Source organism: Emydura macquarii, unplaced genomic scaffold (assembly GCF_026122565.2).
Source record: "Emydura macquarii macquarii isolate MOO-44397 ecotype Brisbane River unplaced genomic scaffold, CSIRO-AGI_Emac_v2 contig_1263, whole genome shotgun sequence".
Classification (NCBI taxonomy): domain Eukaryota; kingdom Metazoa; phylum Chordata; order Testudines; family Chelidae; genus Emydura; species Emydura macquarii.
In genome coordinates, this window is record NW_027131400.1 from 10,377,376 (window position 1) to 10,397,927 (window position 20,552).

Consider the following 20,552-nt stretch of genomic DNA (forward strand, 5'->3'; position numbering starts at 1 on the left):
CTCGCCTTGTGTATTTGACTCTTCAGATTTGTACAGCAAACCAAATGATCTGTTTGCCATATCTTATTAATAATAATAATAATAATAATAAGGCTCAAGTCTTTATGCTATTTTTAATCAAAAAGCACTTCAGTTATGCTTACTCACAATTACATCTCATTTTCCAAATGGGGAGACTGAGAACAGAGATGATTAAACCTTATGCAAAGGTCGAACAAAAAGTGAGTGGCATAGCTGAGAATTCCCCTGAATCCCAGGCTGGTACCCTGGAGACCATGTTGGCTTTGTCAAAATTTTCTTCTCTTGATTCCACAAAGGAAAAACTATTCTACTCCGAAAGTATTTATCTGTATGATATTAACTAAATGGCCTCCTTATTTTCTAACCCTTTGAGAACTCTTGGGATCTAAAATGAGCGAGTAATGAGTGAATTTCCTGCACTTGTGGGAGTGTACGTGTAGTAAGCATAAAATATCAATCCTCATTCTTTTAGATTTCCCCAGTTTTGAAGGTGGCCAGTTAATGGGCCGAAATTAGTCCTCTTCAACCAAAAGCTCTTATTACAACCGAACTATTGGACGGCTTTCTGTTCTGAAGTGCGTAAGGCATTAACGATTGAAGTCTTACTCTCTCTTTCATCTGAGGAGGAAAGGCGATGTTTCAAGTAATCAGTAATGGCTGCTGCAAGCTCAGTGCTGGGGCTTCAGTCCTTTAAACTTCATCCATGGATCAGGGAGGAGCTTACAGCAGTTGGAGCTAAATAAAAAGCAAGGCTTCAATTTGGGTCTTCAAAGACATTTGTCGAGAGTAAAAGCTAAGGCTGCACGGGTTTGACTTCAGAAAATCATCAAGTCATTGTGTACGAAAGATAAGGAATTGTGATGGCCAACTAACACAACCCATGTTTAGAGCAGGCTGCTTCCAGGCACAGTCTCCGCACCCTGTGTTCAATTTTACAGTGTCTGCTGGGGAAGGTAGCACCAGCTAGTTCAATAAGGAATCAGGATGGCCATATTGGCCAGAATCTGCAGGATCAGTTGCATCAATGGAAAAATAACTTCAAGATGCTTCTCAGTTGTCCACTACTTGCTGTCCCTCTCATAGACTCATAGATTCAAAGGTCAGAAGGGAACATTATGATCATCTAGTCTGACCTGCACAACGCAGACCTCAGAACCTCACCCACCTACTCCTGTAATGGACTCCTAACCTATGACTGAGTTACTGATGTCCTCAAATCATGATTTAAAGACTTCAAGGAACAGAGAATCCACCAGCAAGTGAACCGTGCCCCATGCTACAGGGGAAGGCAAAAAAACCCCAGGGCCTCTGCCAATCTGCCCTGGGGGAAAATTCCTTCCCGTCCCCAAATATGGCGTTCAGCTAAACCCTGAACATGTGGGCAAGACTCGCCAGCCAGACACTTCTTCCACTTGCGGGGCTGGAAGTTCCAGTAGAGCCACCTACTTCAATCAAGAAGAGATTCAGATCACAGCCCATCAGTTGAAATCTGGGAAGGCACCAAGGGAGTGTAGCATTACTCCTGAGTTTCTGAAGAGAGGTAAGAGGATTGTTGCATTGTGACTGCATAGACTCTCCCAGACCATAAGGCATACTAGTATCATCCCCAGTGACTGGAAGAAGGGGGTTATTCTGCATCTGTTCAAAAAGGGTGATGAGGCTGAATGTAGCAGCTATAGAAGTATTACGCTATTGTCAGTCCCAGGGAAAGTCTTCGCTTCCATGTTAATTTATCAAATCAACAATGCCCTTGGTGGCAAAGTCCAGGATACTCAGTGTCACTACAGAACTGATCATTCCACTGTCGACCAGATCTTTGCCTTGAGACCTCATTTTGAGAAGATAGCTGAATTTAATAAGTCATGTACAACAGTATTTACAGACATCCACTAGGCCTTTGTTTCAGTGCATGGAGCAAGTTTGTGGGATCTGAACAGGCATCTCAGGGAAGATAGTGTCATTGATGGAAGAGCTCTACAATGAAACAGGAAGCTGCGTTCAAGTCAGTAGCAGATAGATGGTGTGGTGGCCTGTCTCCACGAAAGTTTGGCAAGGCTGCATTCTGCATTCTGTCATTGTTTGGTATCGGCATTGATTAGTTGATGGATAAGCTTGAGGAGGCAACTGTTGGTGGCATTGAGCTGAACACCATTCTGCTTTGGGATCTTGAATACACCAATGATAGTCTCATTGGCTCAGTTTGGATTTGCCACGACTGATGGCTGATCTAGTCAGGCAAGAAACAGCATGCATTGGTCTGATTATCAATCCAGATAAAATTAAGTTGCTGGACAGTATCATCAAACAGCCTTCAGATTACAACCAGCTCAATATTAACTTGTCCGGTTAGGAAATCGAGCAGGTAGCAGCTGTCAAATATTTAAGCAGTGCCCTAGGCAGTGCTGGAGGATGCTCAAAAGATGTGAGTGCTCATACAGTAGCAACTGCTGCCATGTTTCAGGCTCTTCAGCAATCTCTGTGAGGAATGTTCTGACATCAAGCTTGTTCCAAAACTGCAGCTCATACAGAACCATGGTTATATGGAAGTAAGACGTGGGCACTGATGAAGGCTGAAGAACACCATATGGACATTTTCAATTCTTGTCTCAATCAGCTACTGCATATGAAGTGGCAGGACAAGATAAGGAAATGCCAATATCCAAAGCCAAACCCAGGAACTGCTTCCATCAGCACTGCTTCCATTTCGGCAGATTTCTTGGTATGAACATAAAAGAATCGAAGACCAATTAATTCCAAAGTATACTACCAAGGAATGCCACTATGCATCTGGTGACCCCATGGGCATCAAGAGCTTCAGTGGCACAACAAGACTGCCAGTGTTGGACATAAATTGAATATAAATCAGCCCACCTGAAGCACCTTGCCAGAGATCAGTCCAAGTAGTGCTCAATTTGCACACCGGCCACGTATCTTTGGGATTCGCCACGATGATGAGTGTTAAGCATCAGGTTTGATCAGCTTTGTCTGTTTGGAAGAATACAACTCAGCCCTTCATCCTTAAATGATAATGTAGGAATGTTGAATGCTCTTCAGTTTACTGTGTGGCAGTTAAGGACACCACTATGGGGCCCAGCATATTTATACCATACATTATTTGGTAGCAGAATGAATAGTAATTTTTTCTGTAACCTTCATGGATAACTAAGGTTTGTGTTACCTGTAGGGTGGAGTGGATGGGGAGGTTGCATGAGTGTGTGTGTGCTGATCTTCAGTACTATAGTATGTATAGTACTGGAAAAAGTGGGGATAGGTTAATTTGAACTACTTTGTGCAGATAAGCTAATAAATCCTTTGTATCTTTTAGTATTTTATGATGGTAATGGGATTCTATATTTAGCCTGAGTGCCAAAAACAAAAGATAAATAACAGTCTTTGTGGAGGTGCTGACTTTGAAGTTCGTTAATTTCCTTTGCATCTTCATCCCTCATTCTATTCTCTGTCCCCTGGCACATTCAAAATCTTTGCCAATTTCTCCTCCTTAGCCATACTTTTATGTTCTAACTCCAGTTTTGCCTTTACTTCTCTGTCAGCACACTTGTCTCTTTCCACCTAATTCCACCTCATTTAAGTATGACACAATCTCTGTCATCCTTCCATTCTGTCTATCTTAAACAGCCATCAAAGAGTGAAGGACAGTCTCCTTGACCTCCAGAAAGGGAAGAATAATTCTGACTTCTCTCGTCTTTCTTCCCATCCAGCCTGAGAAAGGATGTTTGCTTGAGATACAGTAAAGCCTTGTCTGATAGGACATTCCTGCCAAATTTTCCCACCCTTATTACCACTAGTTAGCTGTACCCATGGGAGTGACATTTGCACTAATGTAAACAAGTCTTTGGTGGCTTTTTGTATTTTAAGGACCGTGATGGATTTAAAGACCTGTCCTGAAAAGCATTAGTTGATATCTACAGAAAGGATCAGGAGACACTCCCACTGTTGCTATCATGGTTGAAGTTGAATTAGTTATAACTACAGTGGATTTTTTTTTTTTAAGAAAGCCCTAGTTTTAGTCATTTAAATGACTCTCGCCTACCTAATGGTCTCCACCACCAGCAGTGTCTAATCCTATATTACCCATCTCTATGCAACCAAGAATCCTTGCACTTTTTGGTTATAAACTCACAGTCAGTTAAAACTGTTAAAACTTGTATTTAAGTGCTAGTTAGTACTTTAGAGAGACAAGATAAGTGAGGTAATGTCTTTTATTGGACCAACTTCTGTTGGTGAGCGAGACAAGCTTTCACACTTACACAGAGTTCTTCACGTTCTTTCAGAAGTATTAAATTGAATAAAATGTAGGCTAAAGCCACAACTTGAAAGTTCTTGTATTTTATAGCTCTTCAAATCTAACTCTTCAATGAGATGAATATTAAATCATAAATAAAGTAGGCCACTGACAGCTGCATTTTAATTTATATAGACATAAAATTGCGCATTCTCTTAAAAGTGGGACCACTCATGCATCAAAAGTGACATGCCCTGGAGCAGTGTTTTATCTAACAGAGAATAAATTCCTGTTCTGCTGCCAGTATTTGCAACATAATTAAATCGCAATCAAAACTTTGACAGACACACCAAATTGCACCAGGTTACATTGAAATTTTGATAATAAAGCAGTAATTTACTATTTTTTAATTCCTGGTTTGTATTCAGCTGTTTTAAAATATTCAGTCCTTTTTTGAAAACAGATAGTCAAAAACAAACTTTACTTTTGAAGACTGCATATAGAATAATTTTGATAGCATGTCTTTAATTTATACTTTTACTTTCATCATAGAGTATTTCCCTGCCAGCCAAACCCATAGTCATTTATTATATATCAGCAACCCTTTAATTCTATTAGAATACCAGTGTAGAGTGTTTTCTATTGAATAAAGTATTTTATTGTAATTAAAACCTTGTGTACACTGTAAATTCCCAAACCTACACTTGATTAAACTGATGAGAATGTAAATACTATAAAAGTACAAGAACATTTTTGTTGTTAAAAATCTGGTTTGAAACCCTGGACATTCACACTTAACATTACTCTTTGAAGAACTTCAAACATTTGAAAATATGGACCTGCACAGCTCAGGCATCCAAATAACCTTTGCTCTGCACCTGTAGTGAAAAGTCTCTTGACCCAAAATTCTCAAACTTGGATCTGTTTCTGCCCTACTAGTAAAGGCAATGGGAATTACAAATGCTAAAGAATCCCTGAAAATAAAGCCACTTATTTAGATGCCTAAATATAATTTAGGTGCCTAATATTAAAAACTCACATCTGAAAATTTTGGCCTAAGTTTTGCAGACCTATCTTTAGAATGTACATATGTATGGTACTTGCCTCCGTAAATGTTGTGAGGCTTAATTAACAATATTTTGTGTTTTGAACTCCTTGGTTGATGCAAGTATAAAGGATTTAGGCCTTGTCTACACAAGAGTTGTATTCCTTCAACTCTGCTGGTATAGTTAAAGCAGTACTCCTTCCCTCCCCCAATACGGCTTTAAAATGCTAAGTGTTATAATTATGCAAAACTTAAATAAAAACTTCAATTTTTAAAATTTTCTTTTGATATGCTTGATAAAAATTTCTGTTAAATCTAAATTCCCTGAATTTTCAACTATTAAAGTTTAATTTTTTTTGTATATAGCAAAACTCTGTATTTCACCTTTTAAATGTACTGCATTATTTATTTTAATCATGCACATAAAACAATTTCTACCTATCTTAGTCATTGTCATCTGATCCCTTGCTTGTCTTATACTTCATTCATAAACTGAGGAGGTGTCTTAAAGTAAATGGCTGGTGGTCAGTATTCCTGATACTCAGTTTAAAGGTATATATCATTCTTCCGTCATAAGCAGAGTGTTACTCTGATGTAGAAAAGACCAATACAAATATTCTCTATAGTCACTTATTTGTTGCAAAGTTCAACCATATCTCTTTTTCTACATTGATAAAATCGAAGGCTCTTCAGCTTCAGGATGTATTAATGTGGAATTTAGTTTAATTAATCATGGAAGTTAACAAATGTTGCATATGCATCTTTGTGATAAATTTAAGATGGCATCCGTCTGATTTAAAAAATAATTTTAATTCATATTCCATTTTTTGCTGCAAGTGTCAAGAGGATAGTGCAGAAGACCTTCTTTGCTCTAAGATCTCTTTTCTGTTTTTATCAAATGTATAACCAATTTTATATTTAGTATTTTTAGTAACTCTGCTTACTCAGGTACTGATGACTTTACTCAAATACTACAGCCTTTTTTCCTTATAATCTCTATTGACTGAACCTAATTTATCACGACTAGTTGAATACAAATTAAAACTCCATCTGGGAAATTTGTGTTCAGTGTTTTCTGTTTTCAGTCCACCTCATTCTTATTTTGTCTCAAATACAATATAAATAAGCTGCTGGTTGTCTGAGTGACACTAGGGGGCACATCACAACTGGTACAGCCTACCTGTGCCTATTGGTAACAATATCTACATGATGAGGGTTTTGTTGTGACAGATCTTTTTTTTTTTTTGTTCCTTGATTTTATTCAGAAATGTAAACTCATTTAGGCTGTGATTCAAGAAAGCACTTAAGCATGTGCTCTTTGATTTTCATGGCATTTAAGAATGCCCATAAAGTTAAGCACATGCTTAAATGCTGTTCTGAATAGGGACTGACTTGAGGATATGTTTATGTATTTTGCCGAATTTAGGCTTTATAGATTAAATGGCATTTTCTGTGGCTGGCAATCAAATTATCAATAGCATCTGCTCTAATGTGGTGTAATGTGACCAAAACAAAGGTTGAATTTTTTGTTACTTTCAAAAGGCTAGGTTTGTGAGGTTTTCTATTAAATAAAATGAAAGGCGTGGTATCTGTTTGACATTTTTTCCCATTCTTTTGTTCCCTGATTTTTCCTTTTTAGTAATCTCATCCTTTTCTACAAGATAAGTTAGGGTTCTTGAAGCACTTGCAGCAGAGGAACAATCCTTTTTTTTTTTTTTTTTGGTCTCCTAAGAGAATTTGCTCCTGCTGCATTTATGGTTTCTTTGTAAATTTTCCCCTTATTTCATGTTTAATGAGTTTAGCTCAATCTTGTCTTATGGGTCCTACCTATATGCCTTTTACCTCCTAATAATGGCAAATTATTAATTAAAAAATATTCATTTTTCCCCATGGTGTCTCTTTTCTGCCCATAGTTATTAAATTATCCAGTTCGTCTTTAAACTCCCTGACACACTCTCGGTGGAATTTTGAGCTCTGACATAGGACTTCTTTGCAATTTAATTTTTTTTCTGCCTATTCTGTTCAGTTATTACCAGAATAAGGTCCGACAAGTAATTATTTGATATGATATAGAAACTCTTAGTGATGCTTATATTGTGGGGGACAAATATTTCTTAATTCTTAACAGCTTCTCTCTGTTTGTTTTGCTTCATAGTGTTTTGTTTTGGGAGACTTCAGTTAGTCTTCTACAGGTTTTCCACAGCACAATGTGTCGACTGGTGCATCTATTCTAAAGCTTCTCTATCTTAACACTTGCTGAATTTTTAGATACCAAATAGTCTGATTTTTTTCCTTTCTGATTTAATTTGTTTTTCTCACTTCTATTACATAAACACTCCTTTAAAGTCCTGTTTTCAATAATTGCTTCTGGCAATGAGAATGGACTACATATAGTGTTTTAGACCTCTTAAGGCTTAGTTGTTCACACTTCTGAAATATAACTGATAAATCCTTATGTGGTAGCTTGAAGACTTATAAGATTTTAAATAGGGGAATGCTCTTATTCTGCAAAATTGCTTCATCCAGCTGTTCCATCAAAAAAGCCTCCAGCCATTTTTTAAAAGTTGAAACCACCACTCCTATGGTTTAAATGGAATTTGTCTTTCTCTGTGGTTCTTTTTTTGAGGCGGGAAGATGGTGAGAACCTATAGAGGTGAGAATCATCAGATGTCTCCTGAGTAATAAAGCAGGAATTAAAAAGTTAGAAGGTTACAATTTTACCTTTTTATGCTTTGTATAACTGAATTCAGTTCATTGTGCTTTGAGGTGTATGATTTTATAGTTTGATATATCTAGTACTGGAGAATATGGCTGTCACCCACTGGCGTGCCCTATTTAAAATGTCCAGAGCTTTATGGTCTGTGGATTTATAAAATGTATTTCAGATGTATAATTAGCTAATCATTGGGAGATCCAACATAATTAATTTGCAATTTGTGAAGTTTTTGAAAACTGTTCACTTAGTTATAATTCGCCCTGCCATGATATGTTCTTTCAATTAAATCATAAAGCTGAGTGTTCCAGATTAGTCTATTCAGTGTTTCTTAGAGTTCAGATAATCAGAAGAAATGGTGTAATTGTTCCCTTCTTACAGCACATTTTGTTTGTAGCATTGTCACACTAAAACTCTGACCGATAGTGCTGTTTGAAAACTAGTTTCTTGGAAATTAATTATTCCAAGCCATCAACACAGTATAGAAAAATGGCAATTATTCAGGGTTGTTATATTTGCATAAACATTCTTCATGTTATGGAAACGTCCTTTTCCTTGATTCTACATTATTAGGGATTGTGTAGTAATATTATATATAGTTTAACACTATTGATTCCAGGCTTGCATTTTACAATATTGCTGAACAATAATATCCATTTAATGAAATGCATTGGAGAAACACAGAAGGACTGAGACTTCCATAACAAGAAATGAAAGCTAAAGCTTTGGTTAATTTTTTTGGCACTCAAAGCTTCTGTATAAATTACTTGTCAATGTGAAATACATTTGAACAAAACTAAACTTTGAAAGATCTTAGTTCTCAGTGTTTGGAAATGTTTATTACATGTAATGTGTTCCATAATGTCTTTTTTTGAAGGATCTAGAAGGAAGCTTAGTAACATGATGGTTCCCTTTTTCTCTTTCCACTTTTAGGTTTTTCATTTTTCATTTTTTTTTTTTTAAATAAAGGTACAAATTGGCTGACGTGAGGGAATTAAACTGGCAAGGAAGTGCCCCTGGGAGGAGAAAGACCAAGAATTTGGGAAAAGGATAATGATCTTGGGTGTAAGATGAAGGATATAAATGATTGGAAGCGGCTGGGCACTGTAGGAAAATGCCTGTCCATCCTTCTTTATTGTGGGGGTGAGAAGTGAGGTGTGGGAGGAGCAAGGAAGATAGTAGTGGGAGGGCTACAGCTTTTATGGTAGTGTATTTAAAAAAATTCTGCTCTTTATGGGAAGAGAGCAAAATCTTATTTAGAATCAGGCTTAGTGATAAAAAGGTGCCCCATGATGCAGCTTCTTTCTGGGGACATAACAGCTTTCAAGTACATAAAAGGTTGTTACAAGGACGAGGGAGAAAAATTGCTCTTCTTAACCTCTGAGGACAGGACAATAAGCAATGGGCTTAAACTGCAGCAAGGGAGGGTTAGGTTGGACATTAGGAAAAACTTCCTAACTGTCAGGGTGGTTAATCACTGGAATAAATTGTTTAAGGAGATTGTGGAATCTCCATCATTGGAGATTTTTAAGAGCAGGTTAGACCTGTCAGGGATGGTCTAGGTATTATTTATTCCTGCCATGAGTGCAGGGGACTGGACTAGATGACCTCTAGGTCTCTTCCAACCCTATGATTTCTATGATTTCTAGTAGTTTTCTGGGGACATGAAGACAGGATGATTTTGGGGGCATAAAGATTTGGCTTCCACTGTCACTTATAACAGGCAAAGGACTCAGAGAGCCAGCAGTGGTCAGACAAAATAGGTGTGGACAAAGTGCAGCTCTCTATTTGGTGTGGGTGATTTGCTCCTGGTTGAGAAGTGGTGGCTCATCACTCTGAGTTAGAGCATGGCTGGAGCTTCCTGATTTGAAATGGGATGGCCATTTCGTCAGTCTTTTCAACAGGATTTATTATCCCTTGTCAGCAAACACTTCTTTCTTATGGAAGTGAGGTGCTTCTATCTTGAAAATATACTAACTTAATTCTTCAAATTTAAAGCAGAAGTGCAAATTCTTCTACTGATCGTCTGTATGGATTCCATTCTTGGAGCACATGCATACAGGATTGGCTTCTTTTGGCCAGCAGCGTCTGTTGGGTCTGTTCCTGCACCCTAGAGATCCTTGCACTCTCGCCCTCCCAGAAAGGGCATCAAGGGTTGAGGAGGCCCAACCATCTTTCTTACTGTCTGTGGCAATGAGACCGAACCTCTGCAGTGTCTGCGTTTTCTTTGTCCCCTGTGCTAGTGTGTGTTAATTAGAATGACAGTTATGGCATATACCAACCTACACCGCTAAATGGAACAGGTTTTCTATTTGGGTATCTCAGCACCAGCTTTCTCCCTTGAAAAGCAACAATTTCAACAGTATTGGACTGCAGTAGAACCTCAGAATTACGAACACCTCGGGAATGGAGGTTGTTCGTAACTCTGAAATGTTCGTAACTCTGAACCAAATGTTATGATTGTTCTTTCAAAAGTTTACAACTGAACATTAACTTAATACAGCTTTGAAACACTACTATGCAGAAGAAAAATGCTGCTTTCCCTTTATTTTTTTTAGTAGTTTACATTTAACACAGTACTGTACTGTATTTGCTGTATTTGCGCTCTCTCTCTCTCTCTCTCTCTCTGTGGCTGCCTGATTATGTACTTCCGGTTCCAAAAGAGGTGTGTGGTTGACTGGTTAGTTCATAACTCTGGTGTTCATAACTCTGAGGTTCTACTGTATGTGCTAGCCCTAAAACAAATCTGGGCTTTCCAGCAGCTCCATAAGGGTCCATTTAGCAGCAATATCTGCATATTACCCTCCTATCCAGGGCCATACTGTTTTTTTCCACCCTGCTGGGCTGGATTCCTTAAGGATATCATTCATGTTTGTCCTTCAGTATGTTGTTAGCAAGGGGATGGTATGATGTCAGAAGCCTTACTAAAACTAAGATATATCACATCTACTGCTTCCCCCCCCCTCCAATCCACTAGGCCAGTAACTCTGTCAGAGAAGGCAATTAGGTTGATTTGGCATGATTTGTTCTTGACAAATCCATGTTGGCTATTTCTTATAACCCTCTTATCCTCTAGGTGTTTACAAATTTGTAGTTTAATAATTTGTTCCAATATCTTTTCAGCTATTTAAATTAGGCTGATTATCTATAATTCCCCAGGTCCGCTGTTTCACATTTTTAAAGATAAGTACTATGTTTGCTCTTCTTCAGTCCTCTAGCACCTCACCTATCCTCCATGAGGTCTCAAAGATCATTGCTAACAGTTCCAAGATTGCTTCAGCTAGTTCCTTTAGTACCTTATGGTGAATTTCATCAGGTCTCGTTGACTTGAATACATCTAACTTATGTAAATATTCTTTAACTTATTCTTTCCCTATTTTGCCTTATGTTCCTTTCCCCTTATTGTTAATGTTAATTGTGTTAAGTATCTGGTCACAATTTGGTTTTAGTGAAGACTGAAGCAAAGAAGGTTTAAATACCTCCATCTTCATGATGTCATTTGTTAATAGTTCTCCATCCACACTAAATAGACAACCTACATTGTTTTGCTTTCTGTTGCTCCTAATGTATTTATAGAATCTCTTATTACATTTTATGTCCCTGGGTAGGTCTAATACATTTTGTTTCTTAGCCTTTCTGGTTTTGTTCCTGCATGTTTGTGCTACTCTTTCATACTCAGCCTTAGAAATTTGTTAATCTTTCCACTTTTTGTAGTATTTTTTTTTTTTTTTTTTAAATTTTCAGGTCATTGAAGAGTTCCTGATGCAGCCATAGTGGCCTCTTAGTATTCTGCTTATCTTTCCTTCATATTGGGATAGTTTGCTTTTGCGCTTTTAAGAAATTGCAGGGAGTTCTGAGCTCCTTTTTCCCATGGGATCTTAAAAAGATCTTACCATAAGCATTGTATTGACTTGAGGGATAATTAAAATTTGACACACCTCTCACTTTCTAATAAAGTTTGCCTTTTGAAACTTCATAACTTTGCTGCTTGTGGTTTGGTTATGGTTACAAATTTTGCTTGCTTAGATATTTTTGGGGAGAGGGTAATCAAACATTTCTTACTTGCGCAGGGAATCCCCAGATTCAGAAATTTGCAAAGCACTGATATAGGGAATGTTTGAATTCAAGTACTGAGATGGCATTTCTTGTTAGTCAAAGGCATTTGCAAGGCACATGACAAGTTTTTAAGGTTGGCCATATGCTGTATGGCAAGACCTGAGTGCAGTTGTCTCCGTCTTTTTACTGTCTCCGTTTACTTAACAATCTTATCTGGTTGTGTTCTTTATGTGATAGATTTTGCTCCGTGAGGGATGCAAGAAGATACTTGTTGCAGACTCTCTGTCTCTGTTGAAGAAAATGCACCGAACTCAAATGAAAGGCGTCCGTGTGGATGGTGTGTACAAAAAAATCGTTGAGCGGTATTCCTTGCTTTTAGACTATGGGTTCCCAACCAAGGGCCATATTGAAAGCTTGCCGAAGGCCTGGGCCTCATGCCTAATTTACATAAAATGGAATGGAGTGCCGTCAGCCCGCATCTTTAATAAGGAATTGTCAGCCTCTGGAACATACAGGTCCCAGTGTCAGTGCTTTATCTTGATCTAAGTAGTCTCTGCTATGATCAAGATAAAAAGTATTGCCTCCTGGGACCTGTTGTCTATGCAAATATTTACATTAATGAGAATGTGACCTAAACAAGAAATTACAATTTTGCTTTTAAAGATACCTGGAACTATTTCAAACACTCCAATAATAAAAATCAGCCCTTGTGTAACTCCAAGGAAATGCAATAGTAATTCCAAGAGAAAGAAGATCAGAGTTTCTGACACGGCCTCTTGTACATGGAAAAAGTAGTCATATTTTTTTTACCTGTTTCAAAGCTCTTCCTCTGAGTTTACTGCTCTGATCTGACTGTCAGTCTAGTTCTTAAATAGTCCATTTGCCACAGAATTTGAGCATTTTATTACATATTTTCATGCTAACAATAAGGCTGCTTCTATTCCATACTTAAATTTTTATTAGATTGCATAGAGCATTATAAATAAATAATTCCTCAAGATGGAGCATTGGATGCTGGAATTTCTATAGTAAAGACAGGGTCACCTCTGCTTGAGACATAACATAATGTTCTTTGTCATTAATTTTTAAATATTTGTTTTCTTACAGAGGAGAATATCTGTGAATCATGTCTTTCCCATGTACTTCCTTCAGGTAGGATGTTTGGTGGGAAAGAGACCTTGTGAGAGAGAATTTTTTTTTTAGTATATATAAATCAAAAGTTGTTATTGTTCACGGAATAAACCTGTTACCATCTGAGCATTTGAAAACAGCTGGCTTCAGTAACTGCTAAGATATCTTATAACAAACTGGTGTTTTAAAACATTTTTTGAGAATAGGCCTGAAAACTGAAATTCAGCAAAACATTCTTTAGAAAGATATATATTTTGGAGGGTGTTGTATCACAAAAATATACATAGGTTTTTGTCACTTGTCCCTCAGTATGAGAAAGTTATAACTTGATTCAATAGAGTAAGTTGGCCTGATCCTTCCAAATCAGAATACTTATAGCTCATTTGCATAAGATTACTTTCTTCTTAATGAAAAAAGCAAGCTACCGTGCAATGGCACAGAGCATTCATAGAATCATAGAAGATTAGCGATGGAAGAGAACTCAGGAAGTCATCTAGACGATCCCCAACTAAATCATCCCAGCCAGGGCTTTGTCAAGTTGGGCCTTAAAAACCTGTAAGGATGGCGATTCCACTGCCTCCCTAAGTAACCCATTCCAGTGCTTCGCCATCCTCCTAGTGAAAAAGCTTTTCCTAATATCCAACCTATACCTCCCCCGCTGCAACTTGAAGCCGTTGCTTCTAGTTCTGTCATATACTACCGCTGAGAACAGTCTAGTTCCATCCTCCCTGGAACCCCCCTTCAGGTAGATGAACGGCGCTATCAAATCCCCCCTCACTCTTCTCTTCTGCAGACTAAATAAGCCTAGTTCCCTCAGTCTCTCCTCATAAGTCATGGGTTCCAGTCCCCTAATCATTTTCGTTGCCCTCTGCTGAACTCTTTCCAATTTGTCCACATCCTTCCTGTAGTGGGGGCCCCAAAACTGGACACAATACTCCAAATGTGGCCTCACCAATGCCAAATAGAGGGGAATAATCTAATCACTTCTCTCGATCTGCTGGCAATGCTTCCATTAATGCAGCCCAAAATGCCATTTGCCTTCTTGGCAATAAGGGCACACAGTTGACTCGTATCCAGCTTCTTATCCACTGTAACACCCAGCTCCTTTTCTGCAGAACTGCTGCCTAGCCAGTCGGTCCCCAGGCTGTAGCAGTGCATGGGATTCTTCCGTCCTAAGTGCAGGACTCTGCACTTGTCCTTGTTGAACCTCATCAGATTTTTTTTATTGACCCAATCCTCCATTTTGTCTAGCTCACTCTGTATCCTATCCCTACCCTCCAGTGTATCTATCACTCCCCCTAGCTTAGTGTCATCTGCAAACTTCCTGAGGGTGCAATCTACTCCATCCTTCAGATTATTAATGAAGATGTTGAACAAAACTGGCCACAGGACTGACCCCTGGGGCACTCCGCTTGTTACTGGCAGCTAACTAGACATGAAGCCATTGATCACTACCCATTGAGCCTGATGATCTAGCCAGCTTTCTATCCACCTTATAGTAAATTCATCCAACCCATACTTCTTTAACTCACTGATAAGAATACTGTGAGAGACTGTATCAAAAGCTTTTCTAAAGTCAAGATATATCAAATTCACCACTTTCCCCACATCCACAGAGCCAGTCATCTCATCATAAAAGGCAATTAGGTTGGTGAGGCATGACTTGCTCTTGGTGAATCCATGCTGACTGTTCCTGAACACCTTCCTCTCTTCCAAGTGCCTCAAAAGGAGTGCCTTGAGGACCTGCTCCATAATTTTTCCAGGTGAGGTGAGGCTGACTGGTCTGTAGGTTCCCAGATTCTCCTCCTTCCCTTTTTTGAATATTGGCACTATATTTGCCTTTTTTCAATCATCCGGAACCTCCCCCAATTGCCACGAGCTTTCAAAGATAATAGCCAATGGCTCTGAAATCACATCAGCTAACTTCCTCAGCACCCTAGGATGCATAGCATCTGGCCCCATGGACTTGTGTATGTCCAATCTTTCTAAATAGTCCTGGACCTGTTCTGTCAGCACTGAGGACTGCTCACCTGCTCTCCATTCTGTGTTGCCCTCTGCAGTAGTCTGGGAGATGACCTTGTCTGTGAAGACAGAGGCAAAAAAACCATTGAGTACTTCAGCTTTTTCCACATCATCTGTCACTAGATTGCCTCCCTCATTCTGTAAGGGGCCCACACTTACCCTGACCTTCATCTTGTTGCTAACATACCTGTAGAAACCCTTCTTGTTAGCCCTTCGTGTCCCTTGCTAGCTGCAACTCCGAGTGAGCTTTGGCCTTCCTGATTTCACTCCTGCGTGCTCGAGCTGTATTTTTATACTTCTCTTAGTCATCTGACCAAGCTTCCGCTTCTTGTAGGCTTCCTTTTTGTGTTTAAACTCACTGAAGATTTCTTTGTTAAGCCAAGCTGGTCACCAGCCATATTTGCTATTCTTTCTGCACACCAAGGTGGTTTGTTTCTGTGCCCTTAATAAGGTTTCTTTAAAATACAGCCAGCTCACTTGAACTCCTTCCCACCTCATCTTATCCTCCCAGGGGATCCTGCCCATCAGCTCCCTGAGGGAGTCAAAGTCTGCTTTTCTGAAGTCCATTCAAGGAAGCATTTTCATTTCAGTTTTTTCTTCATCTGCCAAGTTAATGTTGACATTCCATAGAAGAGGAAGTAAAACTGGAATGGTTTTGTCAGACCATGGGCTAGATTTGCAAAGTACTCACCTCCACCATCCACCAACGTCAAATCTGGCAGAGGAGGATGTTCCAGTGACAGTTGCCTGTTTTTTATGCATTATACCTCAGAAGTAGCTCCATATTAATGATGAGTGAAGTGATTCCTGTGTGTATTTATAGATAATATATGTACTGTAAGAGTTCTTCAGAGCTTATAATGTGGGTAGATTTTCATGTGGACATCAAAAGGAACATCCCTGACCGCAGAGCAACTCCTGGCCAAATTTGAAGTCTATGCTCCAAGCCATGGAGATGCTAAAGCATTGAAACAAAACAGCAAAACAGAAAAAAATTTAAAATTGGCAAAACAATGTATTTTCCCTAACCCCATTCTCAGAAAGGGTTGAACTGTTTTAGCTGACACTCCCTCCTCTCCTTCGTCTCCCTCCCCCAATCAACCTTAGATATACATTCAATATAGAAAATTGCAGCCAAAATGGATCGAGTTTAACCAAATTATAAGCACCAGAAAATGGGGTTTATGATGAAAAGTGCGGGGCAGTATTAACTATGTGGCGTTACCCATGCCACCTATAATAATCTATAAAATGTTTGGAATACATCAAGCTGAAGCACACTACCTAAATGTCAGATGTTACTATTATTCTGCATAAATAATGGAGTATGTCAATATCTTTTGCATAGGTAAGGTAAATTATTATAACAATCAGCACCTTAGTTTCACTATCTCATTGTAATGTCTTTATTTTCTTCTTCTCTTCCCCCTTCTCCCCCCGCCTGAAGATGCATCCAAATCCTTCAGTATGACGGTGTTCCATTGCAGGCATATGTTTCACAAAGAGTGCCTCCCTGTACCTAGCACAGTAAGCAACCAACTTAATCTCTATGCATATGAAAGATCATCTTCCTCAAAGGCAAAAGGACAAATTATTTGCTTTTGCCATTCACAGAGAAGGACACATGTTTATCAGGGATTATAAAATAATTATTGTAATTATTCCTCACTGTAGGTCAGTATGTGTCTAGGAGAAGGGTGGCTAACCCAACTGCAGCCAAAATACATATAATTTAAATGAAAAATGCTGCTCTCAGACAAGACAAATATTTTGATTTTTCCCAAATCTGAGTATAAAATGCAATTTAGAGACAGTGACTGAGTCATTTGATTTTTTTTTTTTTTTTTAACTTTTACATTGCAGGTCTCTAAAGCAGAATAAAATTTCTCAAGCAAGTTACATTCACTGATTTGATCTGGAGAGGAAAACATCTTGTTTTAGTGAATAAATATTTAAATAACTGTTTATAGTCACTTTTCTGCTGAGAATTTTTCTTTATCTGTTGAATTGTTTGGCTGTAAAGTGAAAACAAGAAACTTTGTATATACAAAAATTGGACAGGGATTTAGAAATAAAAACATCAGAAAGTTTAAAAACAGGAAAAGCAATTGAAAGTTAAGATTTTTTACTTGTCTGTCTTGTTGTAAAGTAAAGCCATTGTCTAAAGAACTACTCCCTTTAGCAAATACAAAACTAAAAAAGGTATCTCAATGTTCACACACGAAGAATTGTATATTCAAATATGTGTCACATAGACTTTATTTTTATTAGCGCGTTCCTATAATAAAGCCTCTTAAATTTCTCTCTTAAAAGCAATTTTTGGTGGCAATTTGTTGTTTGGCCAGACAATATTTACTAATAATAATTACTATGAATTGGATTAACTGAAGAATAGTCAAATTTTGACTAAAAGACCAGGATGCCAAAAGCCAGTCTGAAATTGTGTTCCTCGACAGAGATGGCTGGATAACGTTTATAGGATTTGTTTAAAAAAGTTGACTTGTATTCTAACGAGTAGTGTAGGAGTCTTGATATTCTTGTGTTTAGCTGTTGGTCCTCAGAGTTTCTGCTGTGCAGTTGCTGTTTGGTGCTGTGCTGATTAGAGATATAGGAAGCCTGACTGATGCATATGGGCATATTGGGGAAAGAATAATGCAGAAATAAAGAACCATATGAGAGTAAAAGCATGAGTTTAAAATGTTTGCTTTGAGTAGCAAAGCACAGAGACTCTGGCCAGAGCCATCTGTAGGGGGTTGCAGGGCCTGGAGCCACATGCCCCCTCCCCCTCGTTGGCCTCCCAGCTGTCCCAGGACTGGCCGGGAGGCGAGTGGCTTCAGTCCTCCTCCTGGCTGTGCATCGGGACCGGGTGGGTGGCGGGTTGCTGCCGCCAGGGTCCTGACGGCGGGAGGCTGCAGCTCATCTCTTGGCTGGGAGCGGGGACCAGCTGGAAGCGTGGGGCCCCCTAAAGCACAGGACCCAGGGCTATTGCCCCAATTGGCTTTAGTAGGGACGGCTCTGACTCTGGCCCAGGTCCTTAACTAGTGCAAATCAGCGTAGTTCCCTTGAAATCAATGAAGTTATGCCAATACACACCATCTGGGGATGTGGCTCAGAAATCCACCCACAGCCAGATCCACCGGCACAGAATTTCCAAAGAGCAAGGACAGCGTGCCAAGTAATTTATGCTGTGTTTGTTCCGCATAAGTATTTTATGGCGTTAGTATGTTTGTTATATACATACACATCGTTCTGAAGGGTGTTAGAGCACTTCCAAAAAGGCAAGGATGAATATACTGCTTCTTGGCTCCAAGCATCATAATATGAATAATACATTCTTTTCTACTGCCTTCCTATATATATGCATATGTGCACGGGAGATAGAATGCATGTAGAATTCATGTAGTGCCTTATTCTTCCCAAATTCTAGTTCAGGTAAATTTTCCTATGGCAATTGTTTTGTTACAGATTACAGAGTGGTATCTAACTAACGTAGCTTTCTTTTAAATTTCCAGGTGTCCCCATTACAATTCTGCAACATCTGCAGTGCTAAGCACAGAGGACCAGGCAGTGCAATCTTGGAGATGAAAAAATAGCATTCTCCATTTACTCACAAGCATGTCTGTGACAACCATTTTCTGGCATTAAGCAGTGCCGTTGATGATAATGCTGTTAAGAGACTGTATATAATTCTGAGTGATTTAAAACAAACTTCTATACATTTCCCATTTGCTGAATATTTCTTTCTCTATCTCCAGAAAGAAAAAGTGGTAAAAACAATATATCTTCACCTAATAGATCTTTGTTACACAATGCAGATTTCACAATGTGCTTGTTCTTCAATAAGTAATGAAAATGTAAACCTAAGTGGGAAAAATTGAATTTGGAGATTATTCTTGGCATGTTGTTGTGTTACAGAATGCGTACCACACTTTGAAGCCAAATCCAAAACCACAATTAGATATTTGTATACAAGCATGAGTTCAGCATGTGTAGTTCTCAGTGATTTCAGTGGGACTGCTCAAATACTTAAAGTTAGGAATGGTTAGGAAGTTAGTGCCTTCTGAATTGATACCTAAATAAATAAGTTAATATATTCCAGTTGTGTAAAAGTATGACTATATTTTTACCCATCTGGTTAGAAAACGGTTATTCATTGTCATTTGCAGACATGACCTCCATGGTACTTTCGTTTGTATAGATGCTTACTATCAGTTAAGAAAATCCTCCTGTTTTTTTTTTTTTTATTGGAAAGTTTTTAAATGTTACCACTGAGTGTCTTTAGTCTGTTGTTTAATAACTATAACTATAACTACAGTATCTCTCTTGAATTGTTCAAATATAGAAAAACGTATGGGCTTTACAAGAAAATATCTCAAGAGTTTCATGTGACATAAAAACCAGAAGAGAGCAGGTCAAATAACTGTAGTTTATGATGTCAACAAAAATGCAGTGATTTTTTTCTTGTTTCCCTGATGCTCTATTTTTATTGTTTACATATAACATATAGATCCAAGTGTGTGTGTGGGTGCGGGAGGGTCAATCTTCAGAAGATTTACTGATAATAAAATCTCTCATGAAAATGTATATAGACACTGTCTCTCCAACTGAAGTCATATTTCAGAGTGGCAAATATACTAGTGTGTGTGCGTGTGTGTGAGAGAGAGTAAAAAAAAAAAAGACTAACTGAAGCATTCGGTAAAAATGACGCATTATCTCAACATCAGATTGTGGGATGAGTGAGTGGTACACTATCCCTTTTAAAATGATAGTTTAAAGTTATTGGCACTTTTCTAGTATATATAAAATATGAATGCAGTGTATCTGAGGGCTTCAACTGATCAAACTGATCACTCTTGTCTATGCTCCTTCACTTTCACGAATGACAGTCAGCTCTTCAGCTGATGTAAATTGGTATCACTCCATTGAGATCAATGGAGCAATGCCAATTTACATCATCTGAGGGTGTGGCCCAGACCATTTAATAAATCAGTGCTTGATTCTTTGTTGTCCCTTGTTTATGCTTTACCTCTGGTGATAGTAATGCTGTTATATCAGTGTATATCTATATAGTTAATATTGAAAATAAAATGTTGCGTTAGAAATAGTATATCTTATCAAAGAAGCCAAAGGTGTAAACAATGGAATTGATCCCATAAGTACACCCGATGAAATGAAACACTATGATGAGGTGTCAGCCCAAGGCCTGTGTATCAGGTAAATCCTCTAGCTAGGATCTGAGTAGTGTATTTCACCCAAAGTGATTGCAATCTAATTGTTTGGCAGTATGTTTTCAAATAGTGGTGAGAACATGTTCTCAAGCA

General features: G+C 38.4%; 1 protein-coding gene across 3 annotated transcripts in view; it reads left to right on the top strand.

Annotated features, from left to right (window-relative positions):
- The window catches only part of VPS41 (VPS41 subunit of HOPS complex), a 150,199-nt gene extending 130,384 nt beyond the window's left edge, over positions 1 to 19,815 (top strand). For 2 of the 3 annotated variants that reach the window (XM_067550401.1, XM_067550400.1), the window contains 4 exons: positions 12,316 to 12,415; positions 13,186 to 13,230; positions 16,679 to 16,758; positions 18,744 to 19,815. In XM_067550401.1, coding sequence (XP_067406502.1) covers positions 12,316 to 12,415; positions 13,186 to 13,230; positions 16,679 to 16,758; positions 18,744 to 18,824 — 306 coding nt within the window. In that variant the 3' untranslated portion in view covers positions 18,825 to 19,815. Of the gene's footprint in view, positions 1 to 12,315; positions 12,416 to 13,185; positions 13,231 to 16,678; positions 16,759 to 17,094; positions 17,553 to 18,743 lie in introns of those variants that run through there. The other variant, XM_067550402.1, reaches the window with a different exon arrangement.
- The last annotated feature ends 737 nt before the right edge of the window (positions 19,816 to 20,552 follow it).